Genomic DNA, 16,019 nt, shown 5'->3' with positions numbered 1-16,019 from the left:
TTGCAGAAGTACAACTCCCATCATGACCTGTCAGCAGGGGCATGGTGCGTGGGTGCCGCGGGGGGTACCTGCGGATGAAGAGGCAGCAGGAGGCCGGGGCAGAGGCGGAAGGTGAGTGGAACTCCGGACGCTTTCCTGATGTGCATCAGGAAAGCGTCCGGGGCCCGGGCGCTCCCATAGACTCCTATGGGGGCGTCCGGGCCGGATTTCCGGACGAAAATAAAACCGGTTCTAAAAAATCCGGTACTATTTTCCGGAACAGACAGCCTTCCGGAAAATTCCGGAAGGGTGTCCGTGTCCAATGGAAGTCTAGGCGTCCGGAAATCCGTCCGGATTTCCTGATAGGAAATCCGGGTGGTTTCTCCGGACGTGTGAAGGGGGCCTAAGAGCTATCAAATTACCTCCAAATTACTACTTTAAAAAATTTCATTGAAAAAGAAAATCCTTCCCATAGTAAGAGTTTAAAGCTCCTCTTTTTCTCATTTAATAAATAAAAAACATATTAGCTATAGCCATGTGAGGAATCGAGCAAAGTATTACATTATCACATTCCTGACCTTGCACGGTAAACGGTATAAGCTAAACGCTTATAAAGAGTAAACGCTGCCATTAAGAATTATAGGAAATCTGTCAGCTGTAATTCAACTTTCCAAACTACTGACACTGTTAGATAGCCGTTAGAAGATCAGGTTTGGAACATGGTACCTTTCATATATCTGCTTGTGATTCCAGAACATTGAAAAATGGTATAACTATATAGTAAGAAGAATCAAATAGGCATATTTGGATATATGAAAGGTACCACGTGTCTCCATGTCTTAACAGATGTTTAACAGTGTCATTAGTTTGAAATATGAATGGCACCTGACAGATTCCCTTTAAGGGCAGCTTCACACACAATGCTGCCATCCGTTGTGTATGAAGCTGCTCTAAAGCAGCATGTTCACATTCTTAGAGCAGTTATGCAGCTTACTTAAGGGACATGTTCACCTTTGAGGAGGTTCCCACTGCAGCTGCTCTGTAGTAACCTTTAATATTGCCAGCACACTGGCTCCCTTGACAATGTTGGCAGTCATTAAAGAGCAGCTACAACTATGATCATGCAGGAATAGCCACAACAGGTTGTTGGAATACTGACGGAAGCTGTGTGAGCAAAGTGAACAACCCTTCAAACACAAGCAAATATTGAGTCATCCAAAGGTGTTAACCTAAGGCTATAACTTATCCTATCCACAGTTCCCCACTGATCAAGACAATGACTGCCCCTGCAGTGGCAGTCAAACATGCACGCTGCCACTATATACTCTGCACGGAACTGACAGTGAAGTACTCTACAGTTGCAAAGAGTAAATGGAGTAGGAAACAAAATGCACTGCTGCCACTACAACAAGGAAGGACAAGGGACCCTATTCTCATAATTGGTGGTGGGGTATCAACAGGCGAATATCCCCCCCCCCCCCCCCCCTTCCTTCTCAATCAGATACTTATTTCCAGCACCTGGCAGTTGGTCGGCAATAGTTCCAGGTGTTGCAATCCTGTGATTCTCAGGATAGAGGATGATCTCAAAGGTAGGACCCTAAACAATCATATAGTGGTGGCATATCCTAAAGATGTAAGACAGGTACAACACTTTAAAGTCCTATTTAAATTTTTCAGGAAAAAAATAAAAAATAAAAAAATCAAATCTACAATTCGAGTAAACATAAAAATTCATTGACCGAGCAAATTTTCGTTTTCGCACTTATGTTTTTTTTTTTCTCTACATGGTCGACCACTTAAGGACCGATGACGTACCTGTATGTCATCACTCCCTTAACCCCTTAAGGACGGGGCCCATTTTCGTTTTTGCGTTTTCGGTTTTTCCTCCTTGTGTTTAAAAGGCCATAGCACTTGCATTTTTCCACCTAGAAACCCACATGAGCCCTTATTTTTTGCGTCACTAATTGTACTTTGCAATGACAGGCTGAATTTTTGCCTTAAGTACACTACGAAACCAGAAAAAAAATTCAAAGTGTGGTGAAATTGAAAAAAAAAAACGCATTTCTTTTATTTGGGGGAACTGTGTTTTTAAGCCATTCGCCCTGGGGTAAAACTGACTTGTTATGTATGTTCCTCAAGTCGTTACGATTAAAACGATATATAACATGTATAACTTATATTGTATCTGATGGCCTGTAAAAAATTCAAACCATTGTTAACAAATATACGTTCCTTAAAAGCGCTCCATTCCCAGGCTTATAACGCTTTTATCCTTTGGTCTATGGGGCTGTGTCAGGTGTAATTTTTTGTGCCATGATGTGTTCTTTCTATCGGTACCTTGATTTAGCATATACGACTTTTTGATCGCTTTTTATAAAAAAATTTTCTGGATTTGATGCGACCAAAAATGCGCAATTTTGCACTTTGGGATTTTTTTGCACTGACGCCGTTTACCGTACGAGATCAGGAATGTGATTAATTAAATAGTTCGGGTGATTAAGCACACGGCGATACCAAACATGTTTATTTATTTATTTACTTTTATTTAAAACCTGGGAAAAGGGGGGTGATTCAGACTTTATTGGGGGAGGGGGCTTTTTACTATAAACACCACTTTTTTTTTTTTTTTTACACTTATACTAGAAGCCCCCATGGGGGACTTCTAGTATATATACTTTGATCTCTCATTGAGATCTCTGCAGCATAGATATGCTGCAGAGATCAATGAGATAGGCACTCGTTTACTTCCGGCTGCTGCAGCCGGAAGTAAACGAGTGCCAAGCCGGGGACGGCGCAATCTTGGACGAGTCCCCGGCCAGCATCAGTAACGGAGATCGCTCCTCTGGGACAACGTCCCGGAGGAGCGATCTCCCCCACTAGACACCAGGGAAAGGTTGCCTCCGGTAATCGGAGGCAGCTGTCAACTTTGACAGCTGCCTCCGATTAGCTAATTAGCGGGCACGGCGATCAGACCGTGCCTGCTAATAGCGGCGGTCCCGGGCTACACGCGGCACCCAGGACCGCGGCACTTCAAAGCGGGCCGCGGCAGGACCGCGGCGCTTCAAAGCGGGGCCGCCGCGCGGCCCCGCTTTGAAGTGCTAATGAGGACATATGACGTACTGGTTCGTCATATGTCCTTAAGAGGTTAAAGGAGAAGTACGGCAAACATTTTTATTAAAGTATTGTATTGCCCCCCAAAAGTTATACAAATTACTAATATACATTTATTACGGGAAATGTACATAAAGTGCTTTTTCCCTGCACTTGCTACCATATCAAGGCTTCACTTCCTGGATAAAATGGTGATGTCACAACCCGACTCCCAGAGCTGTGCGGGCTGTAGCTGCTGGAGAGAATGATGGCAGGGGGACACTGAGGGACACAGGGTACTGGAGGGACACTGAGCATCCCTCTGCCATCCTCCTCTCCAGCAGCCACAGCACGCACAGCTCTGGGAGTCGGGTCGTGACATCACCATTTTATCCAGGAAGTGAAGCCTTGATGCAGTAGTAAGTGCAGGGAAAAAAGCGCTTTATGTGCATTTCCCATAATAAGTGTATATTGGTGATTTGTATAACTTTTGGGGGGGAATACAATACTTTTATAAAAATTTTCACCGGACTTCTCCTTTAAGGGGGTTGAGAAAGGGTTTCTGAACCACTGCAGGACTGGACTATTAGCAGACTGCCACTCTTGTGCCAGGGCACAGCTCGACTCTCCATTGCGCTGGACTCCAGCAGCCCATAGTAATGAAGCACTGATCTCATGGACCAATGCAATATGTATATACTGCACTGATCTCTATGAGAGAAGTGCAGTTGTATTAGAGGTTTTCCAGGGGGACTTCAAATTACTGTGAGAAAAAAAAAAAAAAAGATTAATAAAAATCTCCTCTAAGAATTTAAAATCACCCCCTTTTCCCATTTTATTAATAAAAATAAATAAAATAATAAACATTTTAAACATTTAGTAATCGCTGCATGCGTAATTGCCTGATCTATTAAAATATCACTTGAGGATAACATTGTCAGTTTTTTTGTACAAGGTAAATGGCATAAAAACAGAACCCCAGAAATGGGGTTCTAATTTTATGGTGCAAATAATTTTTCCCCAGTTTCTTAGCATATGTTATTGAAAAATTATGACCTGTAGTTGCAAAGTACAATTGGTGTCACAAAAAATAAGGGCTCATGTGAGTCTGTAGGTTAAGAAAATGGCAGCGCTATGGCCTTTTAAACATAAGGAGGAAAAAACAAAAGCACAAAAGCGAAAACTGCCTGGTCTTCAAAGGGTTAAAAAGGGCACGGTCACAAAACTAAACACAGGAAGTGACCTTAGCAGTCATAGTCCTTTGCACGAAAAATGTATGAGTGTGTGTGGGGCATATGCGCTACTATCAGCAGCATGGTGACTCTGGGATTTTCACGGTAGCCTTGCAGCCATGGGTTCACATCCCAGTTTTGACAGAGATAAGTTAACGTATAGAAACGCCAACGTTTCTATATATTACAGGATATTTTACTTTAATGCAAGCAGATGTATAATTCCCATTATGCCCCAGCAGCTGTAGTGTAGTAGTAAGGAAACACAAGAAAATGTCTGAATGATCTGCTAATCATGCGCCCGCTACGTCATACTCATGTGACCAATGGGAAGATGCACTAAAGTATTCATGTTTGTATTTATCTCAGACTGTCAGGACACAGGTCATGTATATGTGGGCTTATAATAAAGGGGGCGATTGCCATTAAACCCATCCTGAGCCTCCAGCAAACGGATGGTTAATCCGGATGCCTGGAAGGTGGGCCAGTCATATGATGTCAGACTCATTACACATGGTCTGTAAGCTAGGCACTATCACTGGTAATTATATTCAGCTGTGAATTCATTGGTTCGGGGTAAATAAAACACTGGCATATCCTACTTGATTGCCCTTGAGATAGCAAGGGATACGAAATGTACGTATGGCAAGTGAGGTGGCGTGGTAGTGGGAGCGATCTTGCTCATCAGCACTGGGATGGCATATACCGGGGACTGCTGGGATTTGTTGCCCACAGCTTTGGGAAATCATACATAATTGCACTCTCTCGCTGTATATCCCGTGAGCATTTTGGACTGTTTATATGCGTTTACCCAGCAAGTGCCCAGTGCCTGACTTATAATTGTATATTCATTTGATTGTGTATGTCCCCCACCACGAAGGGGTTACTGTTGCATTTCTTCACCCCACATGTTAATTGATTTTATATTGTGCGTCATTAATAAAGATTTAAATGTTTTTTCTCTAATTTTGGCATTTGAGTAAAATTTGTTTTCTTTATGGTGCGTTCACACCTACAGGATCTGCAGCTGATTTTCTGCAGCAGATTTCATTTAAATAACTGAAAACAGCATCGAATCTGCTGCAGATCCTGTAGGTGTGAACGCACCCTTAAAAAAAAAAAAAAAAAAAAAAAAACTTTCATTTTTTTCTTTGGATATCTATGCCAGCTATGACAAAGCGGCTGATAAGAACTGGAAGACTTGAGGTTAATAGCAGTAAATTACAAGTCTCTGGCACTTTCTGACACCAGTTGATCTGAAAGAATTTTTTTTTTTTTTTGCTGGAGTTGCCCTTTAACACCTTAACGTCCGCGGCCGTATATTTACGCTCTGCGGGTTCAGCCTGTCATTGCAAAGTAAAATTAGTGGCGCAAACAATAAGAGCTCATGTGGGTTTCTAGGTGAAAAAATGCAACTGCTATGGCCTTTTAAGCACAAGGAGGAAAAAAACAGAAGTGCAAACATTTTAATTGGCTCTGTCTTTAAGGGGTTAATGGTTAAAGGGGAACTCCAGATAGTGAAAAAATTCTATTAAAAGTTATATAGATGTCGCTATATAATGTATTAACATATCGGTGCGGTTCTGCCACACTGGTCGTTGATTCACAGCCAAGAAGTGAAGAAAAATGTCCTCTGTGCTAATCCACATTGTCTTCTGCTCCCCCCCCTTTGGAGACAAAGATTACATGCCTCTGTCCTAGGGTAACTATTACATGAATCGATTTATCAACGATTAACAATAAATGAACTCAAACGACCACTATGGCGAACGAACTGAAATCGTTCACTCAATTACACAGAACGATGAACGTTACTTATAATTGTTATTGCGTTTGTCCTGTCGTCGCTACTGCAAACGACCTCTTATTACACGTGAATGATTTGCAAATGATCAACAATAAAAATAGGTCCAAATTTTATCAACCAACCAAAATTTCTCGTTTGTTGTTTAATCATTGTCTGCTATTAAACTAAACGATTATCGTTCAACGATATCCGAACGATTTAACGATTTTTCAAACGATAACCATTCTGTGTAATACCACCCTTAAGGCCCTATTAGTAGGCAACGATCGGCAGACATCGTTCATGTCGACTAATCGTTGAAGTTGTTGTCTTTCAACATGTTGAAAAACAAACGACTTAGGCCCCATTCACACGTCCGTGTCAGTTTTTACTGTCAGGAAATCCTGATCAGGAGGCCTTAAATGTCATCAGGAAAGTATCAGGATTTCCTGACAGTAATCCGTTTTTACCTTCAGGAAACCATCAGGAAAAACCTTCAGGATTTCCTGATGAGAAGAAAGATAGGACACGATCAGAGATGTATTTCTGCAAACTGGATGGTCACAGCTTGCAGAAGTACAACTCCCATCATGCCCGGCTGACAGGTCATGATGGAAGTTGTACTTCTGCAGTCTGTGGTCACCCAGGTTGCAGGACATGATTGGAGTTGTACTTCTGCAACCTGGATGGCCACAGGCTGCAGAAGTACAACTCCCATCATGACTTGTCAGCAGGGGCATGGTGGGTGGTTGGGGGGTTGTGCCGCGAGTGGCCGTGGCCTGCAGAAGAGGCGGCTGACGAACAGGCAGCAGGAGGCCGGGGCAGACTGGGGGCAGCGGCGGAAGGTGGTCCGGGTAAATGGAAGTCCGGACGCTTTCCTGATGTGCATCAGGAAAGCGTCCGGGGCCGGGGTGCTCCCAAAGACTTCTATGGGGGCGTCCGGGCCGGATTTCCAGACGAAAATAGGACCGGTTCTAAAAAATCCGGTCCTATTTTCCGGAACGGACACCATTCCGGAAAAATCCGGAAGGGTGTCTGTGTCCAATGAAAGTCTATGCGTCCGGAAATCCGTCCTAGGTGATTTTTCCGGACGTGTGAAGAGGGCCTTATATAGCAGCGATCTGGTGCCGCTGCTCCGTGTAATAGGAGTGGCGGCAGCAGACTGCAGCTATATCCTATGGGCTGCCCGGACGATCAGCGATCACCCGGGCAGCCCCCTGCAGTTTTCCCCGGTCCTCCCCGCACTCAACCGCGTGGAATAGCGGCAGCAGCGAGCGGGGAACGAGGAGCAAACAAGCGCTAATAGCGCTCATCTGCTCCTCAGAGTCGGGCCGTGTAATAGGGCCTTTACATTGAGTTTGTTTACCCCTTTCAAGCAAAAGTCAGTAAATTTACTGACCTGCTTCAGATGCTCACTGTTTACACAAACGGTGACCGGGAGCTGCAACTAAACTTTCAGCTGATAGCTGACAGTTTAGTGTAACTGCCACTGGACCCCCAAAGGGGGTCCAGCATCGGCAATTGCCGGCATTGGTGGACCAGTAACAGTAATTGGTGTTGTAAAAAACACATAGAATTACATTGGAATCTCTGGAAAGAAAATGCTAATTTTAACTTTTCACTCTTACTTTGCAGTTATTCCTGTGAAATGCCCAAAGGGTTAAATAACTGAATAAATGTAAATTTAAATTCTTGAAAGAGTGAAGATTTCAAAATGGGTTGAATTGTGGGTTTTTTTAGTATACAGGCCTCTAAAATATACTCCAAAACTGAACTGGGGTTCGGAATTGGGTTTGGAATTTTCACGAACATTTTGAAAATTGCTACTAAACATTTACGACCTCTAACATCCCAAATAAGTAAAAGCATGCTCACCAAATGCTTTTAAAATAAAGTAGACATGTTATAGATATGAATTCATAAATAATGAATGTAGTATTACTATATTCCTTATTGGCAGAGAATTTCAAATGGAGAGAAATGCGCTTTTTTTTCCATTTTTCACAACATTTTGGAGTTATTCACAAAAAAAAATTCTAAAGCTATCAACTCAAATTTACCACTAACAAAGTAGAATATGTAACAAAAAAAAACAATCTTTGAATCAGAAGGATTGGTAAAAGCATTCCCAAGTTATTGATGAATAAAGTGACACAGGTCATATTCATAAAATTTGCCGTGGTCCTGAAAGGGTTACTGAGCACAGGCTGATTATGATGAGACAGGGCCTGATGGCACAGGAGGCTTGGCTGGATCTTGTCTCCCACCCCAGAGTGATTCACCATCTCTGACCAGTCTCTCCGGCCTACATCTGAGCAGGTAAGGAGTGACAGAAGCAGCTGCTGCAACTTCACTGATTCTGCAAAAGTTTACAGCGAAGTTAGGGCTATGTTTACACATTATCCCATGTAAGATAATATCAGATAAAGTCCTTATTGTGGCGCTCAACTTCAAAGATAAAACATGCTTGTTCATAATACCTTGTGGAGCTGAGAAGTAAACAAATGTAACCAAGTTCAAGAAGTGTTTTTCTTACTGTACTCCAATATCTGCATTACAGCCTTACAGGTAGAAAATACACAGTGCTGTGCTGTGTGGTGTTACAGCTAGAGAGTACAGCGTGGTGTTACAGCTAGAGAGTACAGCGTGGTGTTACAGCTAGAGAGTACAGCGTGGTGTTACAGCTAGAGAGTACAGCGTGGTGTTACAGCTAGAGAGTACAGCGTGGTGTTACAGCTAGAGAGTACAGCGTGGTGTTACAGCTAGAGAGTACAGCGTGGTGTTACAGCTAGAGAGTACAGCGTGGTGTTACAGCTAGAGAGTACAGCGTGGTGTTACAGCTAGAGAGTACAGCGTGGTGTTACAGCTAGAGAGTACAGCGTGGTGTTACAGCTAGAGAGTACAGCGTGGTGTTACAGCTAGAGAGTACAGCGTGGTGTTACAGCTAGAGAGTACAGCGTGGTGTTACAGCTAGAGAGTACAGCGTGGTGTTACAGCTAGAGAGTACAGCGTGGTGTTACAGCTAGAGAGTACAGCGTGGTGTTACAGCTAGAGAGTACAGCGTGGTGTTACAGCTAGAGAGTACAGCGTGGTGTTACAGCTAGAGAGTACAGCGTGGTGTTACAGCTAGAGAGTACAGCGTGGTGTTACAGCTAGAGTACAGCGTGGTGTTACAGCTAGAGAGTACAGCGTGCTGTGTGGTGTTACAGCTAGAGAGTACAGCGTGCTGTGTGGTGTTACAGCTAGAGAGTACAGCGTGCTGTGTGGTGTTACAGCTAGAGAGTACAGCGTGCTGTGTGGTGTTACAGCTAGAGAGTACAGCGTGCTGTGTGGTGTTACAGCTAGAGAGTACAGCGTGCTGTGTGGTGTTACAGCTAGAGAGTACAGCGTGCTGTGTGGTGTTACAGCTAGAGAGTACAGCGTGCTGTGTGGTGTTACAGCTAGAGAGTACAGCGTGCTGTTATAGGTAGTAACTGTGTGCTGTGCGGATGGGACCACAATGAAATCATAAATTACTGCAAATAATTCAGTAACACAATGAAACTGCAATGTGTGAACACAGCCTAGATGTTCTGCAACAGCTTTGGGCGAGGAATAGGCAGGGTGGACGACTGATGAACAGCTGAGGAAAAGCAATGCATTCTGGAACCTGTAGTACTGTGTATAGCTGCTCAACCAGAAAGTACAGCCACAAAATAAAGAGCGAAGACCCCCAAAAGAAATGGATTTTTGGTTTCAAAAGCACTGCAGAGATTTCACTGCATAACGAGAACCATTAATTCTTATTTTTTTTTTCCATATGAGGGCTACGCCCTTCAATCCACCTATTTTTATTAGCAGTAAAACTTTTTTTTTGCAAATAGGTATATTTAAAATGGCCCTATTGTAACTCCTATAGCGCATTTATTTTTTCCACCTACAGGGTCATGCGGTGCATCAATTTTTGCGCCATGATCTCTAGTTTTTATTAGTAACTTTTTTTTTAGCTCAAACATATTGATCGTTTTTTATTAATTTTTGTTATACATAAAATGTCATTAAAATAAGCTTTTTTTTCCCACGCCGCTCACTGTGCGGGAATAATATTGTTTTATTTTAATATATCGGCCGATTACGCGCGCTACTGTATATGTTAATTAACTTTTATTTTTATGTGTATGTATAAAATAGGAAGGGGGAGTGGGGGAGGGGCTTTGGGGCATTTTGTAAACTATTATTATTATTTTATTTATTTTTTTTTTACACACTTTAAGTTCCCTTACATTATTACAATAGATCAGTAACACTGATCAGTGCTTTGCTATGGCATAGCAGTGATCAGTGTTATCGGAGATCTTCTGATATAGCCTGCCTGTGGCAGACTATCAGAAGAGTGAAGACCTGACTGCACGGAGGAAGGTAACAGACCTCCGGCAGTCAGGTCATGTGATCGGGACCCCCACAGACACGCTGCGGGGATCCCAATTGCTAAGTGACCGGAGATTCTCTGGTCACATACTTAAACGTTGCGTTTAATGGATTAATGGCGAGCAATCGCAGCAGCCCGCCATTGAGGGTGAGGGCCTGGCAGCAGATAGCAGCTGGTCTTCACCTGCTATGGGGCGAGCTCAGCCCGCTCCATAGCCCGGGACCCTGGCAGGACGTACATTTACGCCCTCCTGCGTTAAGGCCAATGGCGGATTATAATGTAGGCGGTTTGGGCGGCCGCCCGGGGCCCGAGGCTCCGGGGGGGCCCATGCCTTGCCGCCCACATTATAATGCCGCCCGGGAGGCCCCCTTCCCCCCGCCACTGCACTCTTGTGACCGCAAGCATTGTTTCGCTTGCGGTCACAAGAGTCTCCGGCTGCCTCCGTCTGATGCGCGGCTGCCGGGGGTGTCCCGTCCTCTCCCCGGCAGCGCGCGCATCACACAGCTCCTAGTGCCGCCTGGGGCCCTGACTTCCGGTACTGAGAGCGCACGTACCGGAAGTCAGGGCCCCAGGCGGCACTAGGAGCTGTGTGATGCGCGCGCTGCCGGGGAGAGGACGGGACACCCCCGGCAGCCGCGCATCAGACGGAGACTGCAGAAGGAGAGAGGATCGACGGGGGAACGCAGGGTAGGTGAGTTGTATTTTGTTATTTTTGTGTTATTTACTCACTGGGGGGGCATCTATAGAGGGGGGAAAAGAGGGGGACCATCTATAGAGGGGGGAAAAGAGGGGGACCATCTATAGAGGGGGGAAAAGAGGGGGACCATCTATAGAGGGGGGAAAAGAGGGGGACCATCTATAGAGGGGGGAAAAGAGGGGGACCATCTATAGAGGGGGGAAAAGAGGGGGACCATCTATAGAGGGGGGAAAAGAGGGGGACCATCTATAGAGGGGGGAAAAGAGGGGGACCATCTATAGAGGGGGGAAAAGAGGGGGACCATCTATAGAGGGGGGAAAAGAGGGGGACCATCTATAGAGGGGGGAAAAGAGGGGGACCATCTATAGAGGGGGGAAAAGAGGGGGACCATCTATAGAGGGGGGAAAAGAGGGGGACCATCTATAGAGGGGGGAAAAGAGGGGGACCATCTATAGAGGGGGGAAAAGAGGGGGACCATCTATAGAGGGGTGAAAAGAGGGGGACCATCTATAGAGGGGTGAAAAGAGGGGGACCATCTATAGAGGGGTGAAAAGAGGGGGACCAGCTATAGAGGGGGGAAAAGAGGGGGACCAGCTATAAGGGGGGAGAGGGAAGAGGGGGACCATCTATAAGGGGGGAAAGAGGGGGACCAGCTATAAAGGGGGACTATCTCCTATAGGATTAGCACCCTCCTCTCCTGACATCCTCTGTGCTGCTAGGACCTCCCCTATAGATCAACACCCTCCTCTCCTGACATCCTCTGTGCTGCTCGGTCCTCTCCTATAAGATCAGCACCCTCTTCTCCTGACATCCTCTGTGCTGCTTGGACCTCTCCTATAAGATCAGCACCCTCCTCTCCTGACATCCTCTGTGCTGCTGTGACATTGGGGGGGGCAACATCAGGGGACCAGGTGAGGTGGCGATATGTTTATTGGGGGCAGTGGAGGTGGGGTGGGCAATGCTTACTGGGGGTAGCAGCAAGGGACCAAACATTATGTTTATTGGGGCCAGCAGGGAGGGGAGGCAGGCAGTGTTTATTGGGGGCAGTGTTTATTGGGGACAGTGGGGGGGGGGGGGGGGGACGCAGTAGCAGATTATAATGTGGGCGAATTGACTGGGGGGGGGGGGCCCGGGTGGACAGCCCGGGGCCCAGAGTACATTTAATCCGCCACTGGTTAAGGCACAGGCAGTGGGGGCGTAAATGTATGCCAATGGTCGTTAAGGGGTTATCCAGTGCTACAGAAACATGGCCACTTTTCCCTCTACTCGTCTCTAGTTTAGGTTTCGTTTGCATTTAAAGAGGACCTGTCCCCCCCGTGCCAGGGTGACAGGCTCCCGACCCCCTGTTGGATCCCCCTATACTTACCTCATTGCGCACTTACAGGAGAGTCAGATGCTCATAGAGAATGAATGGGGAGTCCGATGCTCCATCATTCTCTATGGGCATCGGACTCTCCTGTGAGCGCGTGCGCCGGGATTCGGGCGCTGAAATCTCAGTCACTCGACCGGCTCAGGAAGCGGGACCCAGCGCGATGAGGTAAGTATAGGGGGATCTAACAGGGAGTCGGGAGCCTTTCACCCCGGGACGGCGTTTCCTTTAAGCTCCATTTACTTCAATGGAACGGACTTTCAAAACCCCACCCAAACTGGAGACAAGAGTGGGGCAAACGTGGCCATGTTTTTGTAGCTCTAAATAACCCCCCTTTAACTTCCTCTAAATGTTAACGCCCCCTTCCAGGAGAGAATTTGGCTTGGCATATAATTCCCAATCCTGTTTTAGGGTAGCTTCACACGAACCGTATCACAGCGGACTTGATGGTGCAGATTTGATCTAAATAACTAAACACAGCATCAAATCTGATGCGGATCCTGTACCTGTGAACACCCCCTAAAAGGGTCAAATAATAATTTAAAGGGAAAGCGAGCCAGTCAGACTCCTTCATGTATGTCAATGACAGGGAAAACTGTAAGAAATGGGAGTACCAACAGGGTTAAATCCAATCAGGATGTGGAAGCTATAGACCCTGAGGCAAGCACAGGATGTTGGTCAGCTATAACTTTTTTTCTGGAAGTCCCGCTCAGCCTATCAGTGCGCTGCCCTGCCGCAACCACCGAAGTCACTTACACACTCTGCCAGTGCCGGGTTGGGTACCACAGTAGTATAGGTTGCTAAATGTATTACCTTGATTTCCTCTCAGAAATAGCACAGCAAAGGTGAATTGTCCAAAATGACTGAAAAAGGACCCACAAACATTAAAGGTGTTATCCAGTGCAACAAAAACATGGCCACTTTCTTTCAAAGACAACACGACTCTTGTCTACAGTTCAGGTGTGGTTTGCAATAAAGTGACTGTACCATCAGGCCTGGGCTGAAGCACTGGAGGCGGGCTGATCCACCGCCCCTCTATGACACTGCTCCATTAGAATCAATGGAGGTGTATTATAGAGGGGCGAGGGTTTCCTCCCACTGGGGGTTGGTCACCCCGCCTCCAGTGCTTCAGCCCAGGCCTGATGGTACAGTCCCTTTAAAGTGTAAAGTGGTGGTGTCTCTGGAAGATAGTGGCCATGTTTTTGTAGCGCTAGATAACACCTTTAAAGTGACTGTACCACCAGGCCCAGGCTGAAGCACTGGAGGTGGCAGACCCACCCTTAGTGGGAGGAAACCTCCGCACCTCTATGATAGGGTTCCATTGATTCTAAGTCACGTGATTGAGTCACGTCATGGAGGGGCTGGGGTTTCTTCCCACTGGGAGTGGGTCGGCCCACCTCCAGTGGTTCAGCCTGGACCTGGTGGTACAGTCACTTTAAAAGGGATTGCCTTCAAGAAAAAAAAAATATATAAATATATATAACATCTGTACTGGATGAGCATGTTGATGTAGACATTACAAAACAGCCTCTTGCTTATAGTCACTTGGCAATGAGAACATCCATAACACACAAATAGAAAATAACCTATATAGGAGTAAGAAAGGGTAGAAATCTGCTTCTAACTTCTGGGTCCACAAGTTTCTGACTCATGGAACTTTTGCAGCTCTGAATACATGTACTGCATTAGACCACCCAACACACTTGGTATGATGTTAAAAAAAAAAAAAATCAACACTTCCCTTAGGCCTTACTGACATGTTCTGCCCACAAGTTTCACAACCAGTCAAAAGAGGTATGCGGGCATACAGCACGGCATGCTCCTAGCAGACCCATTGAGTTTAATAAGCCAAATAAAGTCTACAGTGACTATGTTTGGTTAATTTCCTACACATACCGCACAACACACCATCCCGTAAGACACAGGTTACGGTCAGTCAAAGGACAACAGACTATTAAACTTTAGGGGCCAACCAGAAGTACATATTGGTATACCAACAATGTGCCACTGGCATATGAGGAAGGAGTCTTCAGACCTATCATGACGCATGGCTGAACAATGGCAGGATCAGAAAGTAAGCCAATATATCATGAAGTGTAAAGGAAGCTGAACTGAAAGAAGAGATACCTTAGATTAGTGTTCCCCATCTAGGGCAAAACTACAACTCCCATTGCTATGGGTGAATTCCCCACTAGTTACATATGGACAACACCATGGCTAATGCAGAATAACCTCCACAATGCCCTTTAGGCCAAGTTCACACTATGTAAAAAAAAAAAAAGGCTCAAAGTGGAACACTTAGCACTCCCAAGTGGGGTGACTCCATATAGGGCCAGAGGGCAGCACCTGGCAGGGGCCAGGCCACACAGCCTCCATGTCAGGCCACTGATCCTGCTGAGGAGAGAAGTTGTAGTTAGGGCTAGGTGGCCACCACAATGGGGTGCCAGGCCATGCAGAGTGTGGACAGGCTGTGCCCGGGGAGGGGGTGGATATGGGATTACAACAGCTCCTTATAAGGAGGTCACCCAACTCCTGCACTCACTTCCCAGGGACTAAGGCACCAGCTTCCTGGCCAAAGTGACATCGCCCATAGGGTCCCACACACCGGTCAGTCCCCCCACACATCCGTGCCCCCCTCCTCCGTGCCCGGCAGGAAGTGTAAGAGCTCGGACCCCAGGAGAGCCCCCCCAACAGGAGGTCACCCCAGTCCTGGCCGCCCCCTAGATACCTGCCCCGTGTACCTGGCTGTTCTGGTAGGTTTCGAAGGCTCGTAGGGCGCTGTCGGTCAGCTTCACGTGGAAGACTGACACCCTTCCGCCGACCCTTCCGCAGGACAGCCCGTAACTCCGTTCCTCCTGCAGCGCCGCCATCTTAACAACACCATTCCCCACAGTAGCGACTATTTCCCATCCCCTAGAAGGACCTGACGTCACATATCACGTGCCCGTGATCACATGACCGCTGTGTAGCGACGCTGAGATTTAAATGGCGTGCGTTGTGTAAGGAGCCGACGGCTGCTGATGTGCTGGACCCCGGTGTATGGGGAGGACGCGGTGCCGGGCTGTATGGTGCGGGGTTCTGTGGTCGGGGTCCATTTTTAACATGGTTGAGGTGCATAAGCCAATAATCAGCCTTGATAGTAAGGCTACAGACTGGTAAAGCCATGACTTATCGTGTGATGTATTGCTGATACGCATAGGTATATATATATTTTTCAATAATAGGATGTGACATATCCAAACATGTAGGGGCGCGGGCCATGATGGCGTCAGTGGCCGGAATGTAGTCCGTCATTATGGATAGGATACCAGTGTAAATATATAACACCATAGCGATGATAAGTCCTCGCAAAAACTCTAGAGAAAAAAAAAAAGGTACAAACATAGGGCTGTGCGTAAACAAAGGATATTTATTGGCTACTGTTAGTTTGTACAATCACTAGCAGTCAGCAAAGCAAA

General features: G+C 46.1%; 1 protein-coding gene across 1 annotated transcript in view; it reads right to left on the bottom strand.

The window, feature by feature from the left end:
* The window catches only part of ELL (elongation factor for RNA polymerase II), a 77,489-nt gene extending 62,021 nt beyond the window's left edge, over positions 1–15,468 (bottom strand). Inside the window, exon 1 of the mRNA XM_069964508.1 lies at positions 15,303–15,468. Within this exon, the coding sequence (XP_069820609.1) occupies positions 15,303–15,431 (129 nt within the window). The 5' untranslated portion in view covers positions 15,432–15,468. The remainder of the gene's footprint in view (positions 1–15,302) is intronic.
* Positions 15,469–16,019: the final 551 nt, after the last annotated feature.

This window comes from Dendropsophus ebraccatus, chromosome 3 (assembly GCF_027789765.1).
Source record: "Dendropsophus ebraccatus isolate aDenEbr1 chromosome 3, aDenEbr1.pat, whole genome shotgun sequence".
In the NCBI taxonomy this organism is placed as follows: Eukaryota; Metazoa; Chordata; class Amphibia; order Anura; family Hylidae; genus Dendropsophus; species Dendropsophus ebraccatus.
The sequence above is the reverse complement of the archived record's forward strand: the minus strand, read 5'-3'. Positions and strand labels throughout refer to the sequence as shown.